Genomic DNA, 13,706 nt, shown 5'->3' on the forward strand with positions numbered 1-13,706 from the left:
TTACTTTGTCCTGTTGTTCAGTTCCTGTCATGTGGCATGTCAATGCGTCCTGTTCTGGTGTGTGGCTCCTAGGATCAGCTAGGGCCAGATCCGAAGACCGCTGGGCTGCCCTTTATTGGGGTGAATCCCCAGCTTAGGTAGGGCCATGCCATCCTCCCGTGTAGAACAGGGCCAGTTGCCTGAAACCCGTGCACAACCTGTGTGCATACATCCAGTCCTCCTTGGGCACGATCGTGTGGGCCCCGTGCTTAGTTTGCCTACACGATCGTAACACTATGTATTGATATATTAGGAATCAGTACAGAGATCTCTCCCATCATCTATTATACCCAGGACTGTAACAAGGGGGCGCTCAAATAACTTTGTATGGATATATCAGGGATCAGTACAGAGGTGTCTCCCATCATCTATTTTACCCAGGACTGTAACAAAGGGGCGCTCTAATAACTATGTATAGATATATCAGGGGTCAGGACAGAGATCTCTCCCATCATCGATTATACCCAGGACTGTAACAAGGAGGCGCTCTAATAACTATGCATAGATATATCAGGGGTCAGTACAGAGATCTCTGCCATCATCTATTATACCCAGGACTGTAACAAGGGGGCGCTCTAATAACTATGTATAGATCTATCAGGGATCAGTACAGAGGTCTCTCCCATCATCTATTTTACCCAGGACTGTAACAAAGGGGCGCTCTAATAACTATGTATAGATATATCAGTAATCAATACAAGGATCTCTTTGACCATCTATTTATACCCAGGACTGTAGCAAGGGGGCGCTCTAATAACTTTGTATAGATATATCAGAGGTCAGTACAGAGATCTCTCCTATCATCTGTTTATACCCAGGACTGTAACAAGGGGGCGCTCTCTAGAGGAAAGAAGGTTTCTACACAACATAGGAGGTTCTTTACTGTAAGAGCAGTGAGACTGTGGAACCTGAGGACGGGGTTATGGAGAACTCACTAGAAGAGTACAAGAGGGGCCTGGATGCCTTTGAGCGATACAATATTATATGTTATATTCCTGTTACTTCAGGCGGGCCGGTGATCCGGAGATTATTCCGATTGCCGGATTGGAGTCGGGAAAGAATTTTTTTCCCCCTAAAATGAGGAAAACCCTCTTCTACCTCATTGGGGTTTTTTGCCTTCTTCTGGATCATCATTGCGGGGTAGTAGGCTGAACTGGATGGAGGGGGGCTTATTTTCAGGCATAGGGTACATGCACACCGGCTTTGTTTACTGACACTAATAGTCCGAGTAAAAGACATCGCAGCGCGCCCGATTCTTGATTATCGGATGAGACTATTATATGTCAGCCTGTTCAGGACATGGGCCGCCTGCACACGGGCAGATCGGACCCCGCATGAGGGATTCCCGCAGCGGAGCATGGCATGGTGCCCAGCTAGTGACCCTGCATACCTGTCCGCCGGTGCTAGGCGATGGTGCAGATCCCACGATACTTCCGCAGTGCTCTCTGCGGGTGTGCTGCGAGCCGGACAGCTTCCATTGACTTTAATGGAAGCCGTCTGTGCGTAGCCCACACAGAATCGCAGCATGCTGCGATTTCTACTCTGCAACTGGAAAAATCTCAATTAATTTCGGCTCGCGGAGATGAAATCCCGTATATCCACAGCATGCTATGTGGCGGTATTTGCTGCGAAGTCCGGAGGCGGATGCCTGCCACACATTCCGCAATGCAAATCTGCCCGTGTGCAGGAGGCCATAGTTGGGATATGTGCGGGGGCTGTCTGATGCGAGTTGTGCCTTGTAAAGAGATTTGACACTGACTTGCAGGAAGGCTGCCTCCCAGTAGGTGGCGCTGCAGAGGCATTGTCTTTCTCATTCACAAATCATCACACAGAAGATTTTGCCGCCTGCAACTTGTACTGTTAGTTCTATGCTGCCATCTGCAGGCCGGCTGCTTAATTACACTTGTACTGTTATGCCGTCACCTAGTGGCCCGCAGCAGTAAATGCAGGTCACTCTGTACACGACTCATCTCTATGGTTGCTGCTGGTGTTGGATTTGGTTCGTCACATAAAATCATCCCGAGAAACAAGGAGACTCGTAATATGTTCCGCCTAACTTGCCGGTAGAAGGAAGGGGGTTGAGGTGAGAGGTTCTCGGTGTCAGTAGAAGCAGCTGATCGGTTGCAAGTTTGTCCAATATATGTGGTGTAAGAGTGTAATCACCAGCAGAGGACAGAGGAGCTGATGGAGTATACAGACAGGCACTGCATGATGGGAAATAATGCAATGTGCTGCATATAATATACTGATTATAATGTACAGGATATAATATACAGGGTACAATGTACAGGATATAATATACAGGGTACAATGGAGTGTGTAGGGTATAATAAAGTGTAGTGTGTAATGTATATGTTATATACGGGGTATAATATAGTGTGTAGCACATAATGTACAGAATATAATATACCGGGTGTAATAATGTGTGTAGTGGATATAATATAGAAGGTATAATAGTGTGTAGTATATACGGGTTATCATAAAGTGTTTAATGTACATGATATATACGGAGTATAATAGTGTGTAGCACATAATGTACAGTGTATAATGATATAATAAACAGGGTATAATATCTACAGCGCACAGTAAAGTGTGCGTGATACGATGATATAACCCCCTCTAACAGATATGCTTTCTCTACAATTATTACATCTTAAAGGGCCGGCGCTTCTGCTGTGATCCTTCTACAATTTATATAATTGGACAGTTTCGGGTTGGTTTCACCCTCTTTGGCGCTCCGTCTCGCTGTCTCCATCTTTGCTGCTTTTATCTGCTTTTTGCATTAATTGTTTTTTCTTACAGGTTTTAGTGCTTCTCTGCTTCCTTCTTGTTTTAGTAATTCTACGCTTTCCTTTTTTCTGTTTATTGCCTTCTTTACATCTTTAATGAGCCACATTGGTTTTCTCCTATCACTAAGTCTTTAAGTCCTGTAAGGTACGAACCATTCACAGCATATAATGTACAGGATATAATAGCGTGTGCGGCATATAATGTGCAGGGTATAATAGTGTGCGCGGCATATAATGTGCAGGGTATAATAGTGTGTGCGGCATATAATGTGCGGGGTATAATAGTGTGCGTGGCATATAATGTGCGGGGTATAATAGTGTGCGTGGCATATAATGTGCAGGGTATAATAGTGTCCGCGGCATATAATGTGCGGGGTATAATAGTGTGCGCGGCGTATAATGTGCGGGGTATAATAGTGTGCGCGGCGTATAATTTGCGGGGTATAATAGTGTGCGCGGCGTATAATGTACAGGGTATAATAGTGTGCGCGGCGTATAATGTGCAGGGTATAATAGTGTGCGCGGCATATAATGTGCAGGGTATAATAGTGTGCGCGGCATATAATGTGCGGGGTATAATAGTGTGCGCGGCGTATAATGTACAGGGTATAATAGTGTGCGCGGCATATAATGTGCGGGGTATAATAGTGTGCGCGGCGTATAATGTGCGGGGTATAATAGTGTGCGCGGCGTATAATGTACAGGGTATAATAGTGTGCGCGGCGTATAATGTGCAGGGTATAATAGTGTGCACGGCATATAATGTGCAGGGTATAATAGTGTGCGCGGCATATAATGTGCGGGGTATAATAGTGTGCGCGGCATATAATGTGCGGGGTATAATAGTGTGCGCGGCGTATAATGTGCGGGGTATAATAGTGTGCGCGGCGTATAATGTACAGGGTATAATAGTGTGCGCGGCATATAATGTACAGGGTATAATAGTGTGCGCGGCATATAATGTACGGGGTATAATAGTGTGTGTGGTATATAATGTACGGGGAATACTAGTGTGTGCGGTGTATAATGTACAGGGTATAATAGTGTGTGCGGCGTATAATGTACAGGGTATAATAGTGTGTGCGGCGTATAATGTACAGGGTATAATAGTGTGTGCGGCGTATAATGTACAGGGTATAATAGTGTGTGCGGCGTATAATGTACAGGGTATAATAGTGTGTGTGGCGTATAATGTACAGGATGTAATAGTGTGTGTGGCGTATAATGTACAGGGTATAATAGTGTGTGTGGCGTATAATGTACAGGATATAATAGTGTGTGTGGCGTATAATGTACAGGGTATAATAGTGTGTGTGGCGTATAATGTACAGGGTATAATAGTGTGTGTGGCGTATAATGTACAGGGTATAATAGTGTGTGTGGCGTATAATGTACAGGGTATAATAGTGTGTGCGGCGTATAATGTACAGGATATAATAGTGTGTGCGGCGTATAATGTACAGGATATAATAGTGTGTACGGCGTATAATGTACAGGGTATAATAGTGTGTACGGCGTATAATGTACGGGGTATAATAGTGTGTGCGGCGTATGTACAGGGTATAATAGTGTGTGCAGCGTATAATGTACGGGGTATAATAGTGTGTGTGGTATATAATGTACGGGGAATACTAGTGTGTGCGGTGTATAATGTACAGGGTATAATAGTGTGTGCGGCGTATAATGTACAGGGTATAATAGTGTGTGCAGCGTATAATGTACAGGGTATAATAGTGTGTGCGGCGTATAATGTACAGGGTATAATAGTGTGTGCGGCGTATAATGTACAGGGTATAATGGTGTGTGCGGCGTATAATGTATGGGGTATAATAGTGTGTACGGGGTATAATGGTGTGTGCAGCATATAATGTACGGGGTATAATGGTGTGTGCAGCATATAATGTACGGGGTATAATGGTGTGTGCAGCATATAATGTACGGGGTGTAATGGTGTGTGCAGGATATAATGTACGGGGTATAATGGTGTGTGCAGGATAAAATGTACAAGGTGTAATGGTGTGTGCAGGATATAATGTACAAGGTGTAATGGTGTGTGCAGGATATAATGTACGGGGTGTAATGGTGTGTGCAGGTTATAATGTACGGGGTGTAATGGTGTGTGCAGGTTATAATGTACGGGGTGTAATGGTGTGTGCAGGATATAATGTACAGGGTGTAATGGTGTGTGCAGGCCATAATGTACGGGGTATAATGGTGTGCGGGGCATATAATGTACGGGGTATAATGGTGTGCGCGGCATATAATGTGCAGGGTATAATGGTGTGTGCGGCATATAATGTACGGGGTATGATAGACAGGATCAGGGGCGTACCTAAAGGCTCAGGGGCCCGGGTGCAAAAGTTCAGCTCGTGTATGGCGGAGGCCAGCCTCGGGGCCCCCTGAGCGCAGGGGCCGGGTCACCCCAGTGACCCCTGACGCTACGCCTATGGACAGGATGCATTATAATGTACAGCATATAATAGAGTGCAGTGTATAATGTAAAGGATGTAATGTTCTGGACGCGCAGTATACCCATGGGACAGGGTATAATCGTCTGATCACTGGGCGTCCGACTACGAGGTACCCCAGCAATCCTGAGATTGGCGCACCCAAATGCCCCATGGGAACAGAACGGCAGTGTGCATGCTCATCTGCCACTCCATTCACTTCTATGGGACAGATGGAGATCGATGCGCTCGGCGGCTCAGTAATCACGCATGCACACCGCCGCTGTGTTCACGTCATGACCATTTTTACCCGTGTAGTCCATGTACTGTGGGAGTAGTAAGAATATCCGTCGCTCTTGTCCTTGCACTCGAAGGGTTAATGAACATGATGCCGCTCCCTTGTTTGATGGGTTGTATATCTGATTGTACGAGGGATGATGTGATTGGACAGCGCCTATGTTTTATAATGTGTGTCCGGTGTATCGCCCTAACTGCATGACTGAAGCATTCAAAACGCGGGAGCCGTCTGTCTCTCCAGCCTCTCACAGTCCGGAGGAGATTAATGTTAATTAAAGCACTGGACAATTACCCTCGTTACAAGTGTTGGAGCGAGACGACTTGCCTTTCTATACAGGACAGTACAGGATATAATAAAGTGTGCAGTGTATAATGCTCGGGATGCTATATACTCCCTGTGACTCCTTTCTGCAGTCAGTCAGGGCCCCAGGACTCCAGCGGTTATTGCCGGTGCTGTCTGATGATGTCTCTTTTCTCTCCTGAAGAGTCTCGTCTGCAGTGAATGGGATGGAAGATGTCCTTGCTCAGCTCTGTGGTTCTCACTCATCAGACCCCGTGCCAGTCTGGGTCCAGGGACATGTTGGCGTTTGCTTCAATCAGCTTATTATCAGCTGCATTCCTCATGTTCTGCTGGCCCTGAGCAGTGCGTGTCATGCTGGAGCTCCCAGGTAAGAGCTCTGTGTAAACTCCACTTACTGACTGTCTTTCAGATATGGAGTATAGTTTCTACCCATGTGAAAGCCCATAAGAGGGGAAGAAAGTGATGATGATGTTCATAAGAGAGGAAAGTGGTGGAAAGAACATGATGCTCACCAGAAAGGAAGAAGGTAGAAGGGGGTCAGTGTTCAGCAGAGAGGGAGAAGGTAGAAGGGAGGTCAGTGTTCAGCAGAGAGGGAGAAGGTAGAAGGGAGGTCAGTGTTCAGCAGAGAGGGAGAAGGTAGAGGGGAGGTCAGTGTTCAGCAGAGAGGGAGAAGGTAGAAGGGAGGTCAGTGTTCAGCAGGGAGGGAGAAGATAGAAGGGAGGTCAGTGTTCAGCAGAGAGGGAGAAGGTAGAAGGGAGGTCAGTGTTCAGCAGAGAGGGAGAAGGTAGAAGGGAGGTCAGTGTTCAGCAGAGAGGGAGAAGGTAGAGGGGAGGTCAGTGTTCAGCAGAGAGGGAGAAGGTAGAAGGGAGGTCAGTGTTCAGCAGGGAGGGAGAAGATAGAAGGGAGGTCAGTGTTCAGCAGAGAGGGAGAAGGTAGAAGGGAGGTCAGTGTTCAGCAGAGAGGGAGAAGGTAGAAGGGAGGTCAGTGTTCAGCAGAGAGGGAGAAGGTACAGGGGAGGTCAGTGTTCAGCAGGGAGGGAGAAGGTAGAAGGGAGGTCAGTGTTCAGCAGGGAGGGAGAAGATAGAAGGGAGGTCAGTGTTCAGCAGAGAGGGGGAAGGTAGAAGGGAGGTCAGTGTTCAGCAGAGAGGGAGAAGGTAGAAGGGAGGTCAGTGTTCAGCAGAGAGGGAGAAGGTAGAAGGGAGGTCAGTGTTCAGCAGAGAGGGAGAAGGTAGAAGGGAGGTCAGTGTTCAGCAGAGAGGGAGAAGGTAGAAGGGAGGTCAGTGTTCAGCAGAGAGGGAGAAGGTAGAAGGGAGGTCAGTGTTCAGCAGAGAGGGAGAAGGTAGAAGGGAGGTCAGTGTTCAGCAGAGAGGGAGAAGGTAGAAGGGAGGTCAGTGTTCAGCAGAGAGGGAGAAGGTAGAAGGGAGGTCAGTGTTCAGCAGAGAGGGAGAAGGTAGAAGCGAGGTCAGTGTTCAGCAGAGAGGGAGAAGGTAGAAGCGAGGTCAGTGTTCAGCAGAGAGGGAGAAGGTAGAAGGGAGGTCAGTGTTCAGCAGAGAGGGAGAAGGTAGAAGGGAGGTCAGTGTTCAGCAGAGAGGGAGAAGGTAGAAGGGAGGTCAGTGTTCAGCAGAGAGGGAGAAGGTAGAAGGGAGGTCAGTGTTCAGCAGAGAGGGAGAAGGTAGAAGGGAGGTCAGTGTTCAGCAGAGAGGGAGAAGGTAGAAGGGAGGTCAGTGTTCAGCAGAGAGGGAGAAGGTAGAAGGGAGGTCAGTGTTCAGCAGAGAGGGAGAAGGTAGAAGGGAGGTCAGTGTTCAGCAGAGAGGGAGAAGGTAGAAGGGAGGTCAGTGTTCAGCAGAGAGGGAGAAGGTAGAAGGGAGGTCAGTGTTCAGCAGAGAGGGAGAAGGTAGAAGGGAGGTCAGTGTTCAGCAGAGAGGGAGAAGGTAGAAGGGAGGTCAGTGTTCAGCAGAGAGGGAGAAGGTAGAAGGGAGGTCAGTGTTCAGCAGAGAGGGAGAAGGTAGAAGGGAGGTCAGTGTTCAGCAGAGAGGGAGAAGGTAGAAGGGAGGTCAGTGTTCAGCAGAGAGGGAGAAGGTAGAAGGGAGGTCAGTGTTCAGCAGAGAGGGAGAAGGTAGAAGGGAGGTCAGTGTTCAGCAGAGAGGGAGAAGGTAGAAGGGAGGTCAGTGTTCAGCAGAGAGGGAGAAGGTAGAAGGGAGGTCAGTGTTCAGAGAGGGAGAAGGTAGAAGGGAGGTCAGTGTTCAGCAGAGAGGGAGAAGGTAGAAGGGAGGTCAGTGTTCAGCAGAGAGGGAGAAGGTAGAAGGGAGGTCAGTGTTCAGCAGAGAGGGAGAAGGTAGAAGGGAGGTCAGTGTTCAGCAGAGAGGGAGAAGGTAGAAGGGAGGTCAGTGTTCAGCAGAGAGGGAGAAGGTAGAAGGGAGGTCAGTGTTCAGCAGAGAGGGAGAAGGTAGAAGGAAGGTCAGTGTTCAGCAGAGAGGGAGAAGGTAGAAGGGAGGTCAGTGTTCAGCAGAGAGGGAGAAGGTAGAAGGGAGGTCAGTGTTCAGCAGAGAGGGAGAAGGTAGAAGGGAGGTCAGTGTTCAGCAGAGAGGGAGAAGGTAGAAGGGAGGTCAGTGTTCAGCAGAGAGGGAGAAGGTAGAAGGGAGGTCAGTGTTCAGCAGAGAGGGAGAAGGGAGGTCAGTGTTCAGCAGAGAGGGAGAAGGTAGAAGGGAGGTCAGTGTTCAGCAGAGAGGGAGAAGGTAGAAGGGAGGTCAGTGTTCAGCAGAGAGGGAGAAGGTAGAAGGGAGGTCAGTGTTCAGCAGAGAGGGAGAAGGTAGAAGGGAGGTCAGTGTTCAGCAGAGAGGGAGAAGGTAGAAGGGAGGTCAGTGTTCAGCAGAGAGGGAGAAGGTAGAAGGGAGGTCAGTGTTCAGTAGAGAGGGAGAAGGGAGGTCAGTGTTCAGCAGAGAGGGAGAAGGGAGATCAGTGTTCAGCAGAGAGGGAGAAGGGAGGTCAGTGTTCAGCAGAGAGGGAGAAGGGAGGTCAGTGTTCAGCAGAGAGGGAGAAGGGAGGTCAGTGTTCAGCAGAGAGGGAGAAGGGAGGTCAGTGTTCAGCAGAGAGGGAGAAGGGAGGTCAGTGTTCAGCAGAGAGGGAGAAGGGAGGTCAGTGTTCAGCAGAGAGGGAGAAGGGAGGTCAGTGTTCAGCAGAGAGGGAGAAGGGAGGTCAGTGTTCAGCAGAGAGGGAGAAGGGAGGTCAGTGTTCAGCAGAGAGGGAGAAGGGAGGTCAGTGTTCAGCAGAGAGGGAGAAGGGAGGTCAGTGTTCAGCAGAGAGGGAGAAGGGAGGTCAGTGTTCAGCAGAGAGGGAGAAGGGAGGTCAGTGTTCAGCAGAGAGGGAGAAGGGAGGTCAGTGTTCAGCAGAGAGGGAGAAGGGAGGTCAGTGTTCAGCAGAGAGGGAGAAGGGAGGTCAGTGTTCAGCAGAGAGGGAGAAGGTAGAAGGGAGGTCAGTGTTCAGCAGAGAGGGAGAAGGTAGAAGGGAGGTCAGTGTTCAGCAGAGAGGGAGAAGGTAGAAGGGAGGTCAGTGTTCAGCAGAGAGGGAGAAGGTAGAAGGGAGGTCAGTGTTCAGCAGAGAGGGAGAAGGTAGAAGGGAGGTCAGTGTTCAGCAGAGAGGGAGAAGGTAGAAGGGAGGTCAGTGTTCAGCAGAGAGGGAGAAGGTAGAAGGGAGGTCAGTGTTCAGCAGAGAGGGAGAAGGTAGAAGGGAGGTCAGTGTTCAGCAGAGAGGGAGAAGGTAGAAGGGAGGTCAGTGTTCAGCAGAGAGGGAGAAGGTAGAAGGGAGGTCAGTGTTCAGCAGAGAGGGAGAAGGTAGAAGGGAGGTCAGTGTTCAGCAGAGAGGGAGAAGGTAGAAGGGAGGTCAGTGTTCAGCAGAGAGGGAGAAGGTAGAAGGGAGGTCAGTGTTCAGCAGAGAGGGAGAAGGTAGAAGGGAGGTCAGTGTTCAGCAGAGAGGGAGAAGGTAGAAGGGAGGTCAGTGTTCAGCAGAGAGGGAGAAGGTAGAAGGGAGGTCAGTGTTCAGCAGAGAGGGAGAAGGTAGAAGGGAGGTCAGTGTTCAGCAGAGAGGGAGAAGGTAGAAGGGAGGTCAGTGTTCAGCAGAGAGGGAGAAGGTAGAAGGGAGGTCAGTGTTCAGCAGAGAGGGAGAAGGTAGAAGGGAGGTCAGTGTTCAGCAGAGAGGGAGAAGGTAGAAGGGAGGTCAGTGTTCAGCAGAGAGGGAGAAGGTAGAAGGGACGTTAGTGTTCAGCAGAGAGGGAGAAGGTAGAAGGGACGTTAGTGTTCAGCAGAGAGGGAGAAGGTAGAAGGGAGGTCAGTGTTCAGCAGAGAGGGAGAAGGTAGAAGGGAGGTCAGTGTTCAGCAGAGAGGGAGAAGGTAGAAGGGAGGTCAGTGTTCAGCAGAGAGGGAGAAGGTAGAAGGGAGGTCAGTGTTCAGCAGAGAGGGAGAAGGTAGAAGGGAGGTCAGTGTTCAGCAGAGAGGGAGAAGGTAGAAGGGAGGTCAGTGTTCAGCAGAGAGGTAGAAGGTAGAAGGGAGGTCAGTGTTCAGCAGAGAGGGAGAAGGTAGAAGGGAGGTCAGTGTTCAGCAGAGAGGGAGAAGGTAGAAGGGAGGTCAGTGTTCAGCAGAGAGGGAGAAGGTAGAAGGGAGGTCAGTGTTCAGTAGAGAGGGAGAAGGTAGAAGGGAGGTCAGTGTTCAGCAGAGAGGGAGAAGGTAGAAGGGAGGTCAGTGTTCAGCAGAGAGGGAGAAGGTAGAAGGGAGGTCAGTGTTCAGCAGAGAGGGAGAAGGTAGAAGGGAGGTCAGTGTTCAGCAGAGAGGGAGAAGGTAGAAGGGAGGTCAGTGTTCAGCAGAGAGGGAGAAGGTAAAAGGGAGGTCAGTGTTCAGCAGAGAGGGAGAAGGTAGAAGGGAGGTCAGTGTTCAGCAGAGAGGGAGAAGGTAGAAGGGAGGTCAGTGTTCAGCAGAGAGGGAGAAGGTAGAAGGGAGGTCAGTGTTCAGCAGAGAGGGAGAAGGTAGAAGGGAGGTCAGTGTTCAGCAGAGAGGGAGAAGGTAGAAGGGAGGTCAGTGTTCAGCAGAGAGGGAGAAGGTAGAAGGGAGGTCAGTGTTCAGCAGAGAGGGAGAAGGTAGAAGGGAGGTCAGTGTTCAGCAGAGAGGGAGAAGGTAGAAGGGAGGTCAGTGTTCAGCAGAGAGGGAGAAGGTAGAAGGGAGGTCAGTGTTCAGCAGAGAGGGAGAAGGTAGAAGGGAGGTCAGTGTTCAGCAGAGAGGGAGAAGGTAGAAGGGAGGTCAGTGTTCAGCAGAGAGGGAGAAGGTAGAAGGGAGGTCAGTGTTCAGCAGAGAGGGAGAAGGTAGAAGGGAGGTCAGTGTTCAGCAGAGAGGGAGAAGGTAGAAGGGAGGTCAGTGTTCAGCAGAGAGGGAGAAGGTAGAAGGGAGGTCAGTGTTCAGCAGAGAGGGAGAAGGTAGAAGGGAGGTCAGTGTTCAGCAGAGAGGGAGAAGGTAGAAGGGAGGTCAGTGTTCAGCAGAGAGGGAGAAGGGAGGTCAGTGTTCAGCAGAGAGGAAGAAGGGAGGTCAGTGTTCAGCAGAGAGGGAGAAGGTAGAAGGGAGGTCAGTGTTCAGCAGAGAAGGAGAAGGTAGAAGGGAGGTCAGTGTTCAGCAGAGAGGGAGAAGGTAGAAGGGAGGTCAGTGTTCAGCAGAGAGGGAGAAGGTAGAAGGGAGGTCAGTGTTCAGCAGAGAGGGAGAAGGTAGAAGGGAGGTCAGTGTTCAGCAGAGAGGGAGAAGGTAGAAGGGAGGTCAGTGTTCAGCAGAGAGGGAGAAGGTAGAAGGGAGGTCAGTGTTCAGCAGAGAGGGAGAAGGTAGAAGGGAGGTCAGTGTTCAGCAGAGAGGGAGAAGATAGAAGGGAGGTCAGTGTTCAGCAGAGAGGGAGAAGGTAGGTCAGTGTTCAGTAGAGAGGGAGAAGGGAGGTCAGTGTTCAGCAGAGAGGGAGAAGGTAGAAGGGAGGTTAGTGTTCAGCAGAGAGGGAGAAGGTAGAAGGGAGGTCAGTGTTCAGCAGAGAGGGAGAAGATAGAAGGGAGGTCAGTGTTCAGCAGAGAGGGAGAAGGTAGAAGGGAGGTCAGTGTTCAGCAGAGAGGGAGAAGGTAGAAGGGAGGTCAGTGTTCAGCAGAGAGGGAGAAGGTAGAAGGGAGGTCAGTGTTCAGCAGAGAGGGAGAAGGTAGAAGGGAGGTCAGTGTTCAGCAGAGAGGGAGAAGGTAGAAGGGAGGTCAGTGTTCAGCAGAGAGGGAGAAGGTAGAAGGGAGGTCAGTGTTCAGCAGAGAGGGAGAAGGTAGAAGGGAGGTCAGTGTTCAGCAGAGAGGGAGAAGGTAGAAGGGAGGTCAGTGTTCAGCAGAGAGGGAGAAGGTAGAAGGGAGGTCAGTGTTCAGCAGAGAGGGAGAAGGTAGAAGGGAGGTCAGTGTTCAGCAGAGAGGGAGAAGGTAGAAGGGAGGTCAGTGTTCAGCAGAGAGGGAGAAGGTAGAAGGGAGGTCAGTGTTCAGCAGAGAGGGAGAAGGTAGAAGGGAGGTCAGTGTTCAGCAGAGAGGGAGAAGGTAGAAGGGAGGTCAGTGTTCAGCAGAGAGGGAGAAGGTAGAAGGGAGGTCAGTGTTCAGCAGAGAGGGAGAAGGTAGAAGGGAGGTCAGTGTTCAGCAGAGAGGGAGAAGGGAGGTCAGTGTTCAGCAGAGAGGAAGAAGGGAGGTCAGTGTTCAGCAGAGAGGGAGAAGGTAGAAGGGAGGTCAGTGTTCAGCAGAGAAGGAGAAGGTAGAAGGGAGGTCAGTGTTCAGCAGAGAGGGAGAAGGTAGAAGGGAGGTCAGTGTTCAGCAGAGAGGGAGAAGGTAGAAGGGAGGTCAGTGTTCAGCAGAGAGGGAGAAGGTAGAAGGGAGGTCAGTGTTCAGCAGAGAGGGAGAAGGTAGAAGGGAGGTCAGTGTTCAGCAGAGAGGGAGAAGGTAGAAGGGAGGTCAGTGTTCAGCAGAGAGGGAGAAGGTAGAAGGGAGGTCAGTGTTCAGCAGAGAGGGAGAAGATAGAAGGGAGGTCAGTGTTCAGCAGAGAGGGAGAAGGTAGGTCAGTGTTCAGTAGAGAGGGAGAAGGGAGGTCAGTGTTCAGCAGAGAGGGAGAAGGTAGAAGGGAGGTTAGTGTTCAGCAGAGAGGGAGAAGGTAGAAGGGAGGTCAGTGTTCAGCAGAGAGGGAGAAGATAGAAGGGAGGTCAGTGTTCAGCAGAGAGGGAGAAGATAGAAGGGAGGTCAGTGTTCAGCAGAGAGGGAGAAGGTAGAAGGGAGGTCAGTGTTCAGCAGAGAGGGAGAAGGTAGAAGGGAGGTCAGTGTTCAGCAGAGAGGGAGAAGGTAGAAAGGTCAGTGTTCAGCAGAGAGGGAGAAGGTAGAAGGGAGGTCAGTGTTCAGCAGAGAGGGAGAAGGTAGAAGGGAGGTCAGTGTTCAGCAGAGAGGGAGAAGGTAGAAGGGAGGTCAGTGTTCAGCAGAGAGGGAGAAGGTAGAAGGGAGGTCAGTGTTCAGCAGAGAGGGAGAAGGTAGAAGGGAGGTCAGTGTTCAGCAGAGAGGGAGAAGGTAGAAGGGAGGTCAGTGTTCAGCAGAGAGGGAGAAGGTAGAAGGGAGGTCAGTGTTCAGCAGAGAGGAAGAAGGGAGGTCAGTGTTCAGCAGAGAGGGAGAAGGTAGAAGGGAGGTCAGTGTTCAGCAGAGAGGGAGAAGGTAGAAAGGAGGTCAGTGTTCAGCAGAGAGGGAGAAGGTAGAAGGGAGGTCAGTGTTCAGCAGAGAGGGAGAAGGTAGAAGGGAGGTCAGTGTTCAGCAGAGAGGGAGAA

The 13,706-nt window shown here is 50.2% G+C and overlaps 1 protein-coding gene across 1 annotated transcript in view; it reads left to right on the forward strand.

Moving 5' to 3' along the window:
- Positions 1–2,004: 2,004 nt before the first annotated feature.
- The window catches only part of ABCC10 (ATP binding cassette subfamily C member 10), a 33,425-nt gene continuing 21,723 nt past the window's right edge, over positions 2,005–13,706 (forward strand). The window contains exons 1-2 of the mRNA XM_066595198.1: positions 2,005–2,122; positions 6,058–6,240. Of these exons, the coding sequence (XP_066451295.1) occupies positions 6,080–6,240 (161 nt within the window). The 5' untranslated portion in view covers positions 2,005–2,122; positions 6,058–6,079. The remainder of the gene's footprint in view (positions 2,123–6,057; positions 6,241–13,706) is intronic.

The sequence above is a fragment of the Eleutherodactylus coqui genome, chromosome 3 (assembly GCF_035609145.1).
Source record: "Eleutherodactylus coqui strain aEleCoq1 chromosome 3, aEleCoq1.hap1, whole genome shotgun sequence".
In the NCBI taxonomy this organism is placed as follows: domain Eukaryota; kingdom Metazoa; phylum Chordata; class Amphibia; order Anura; family Eleutherodactylidae; genus Eleutherodactylus; species Eleutherodactylus coqui.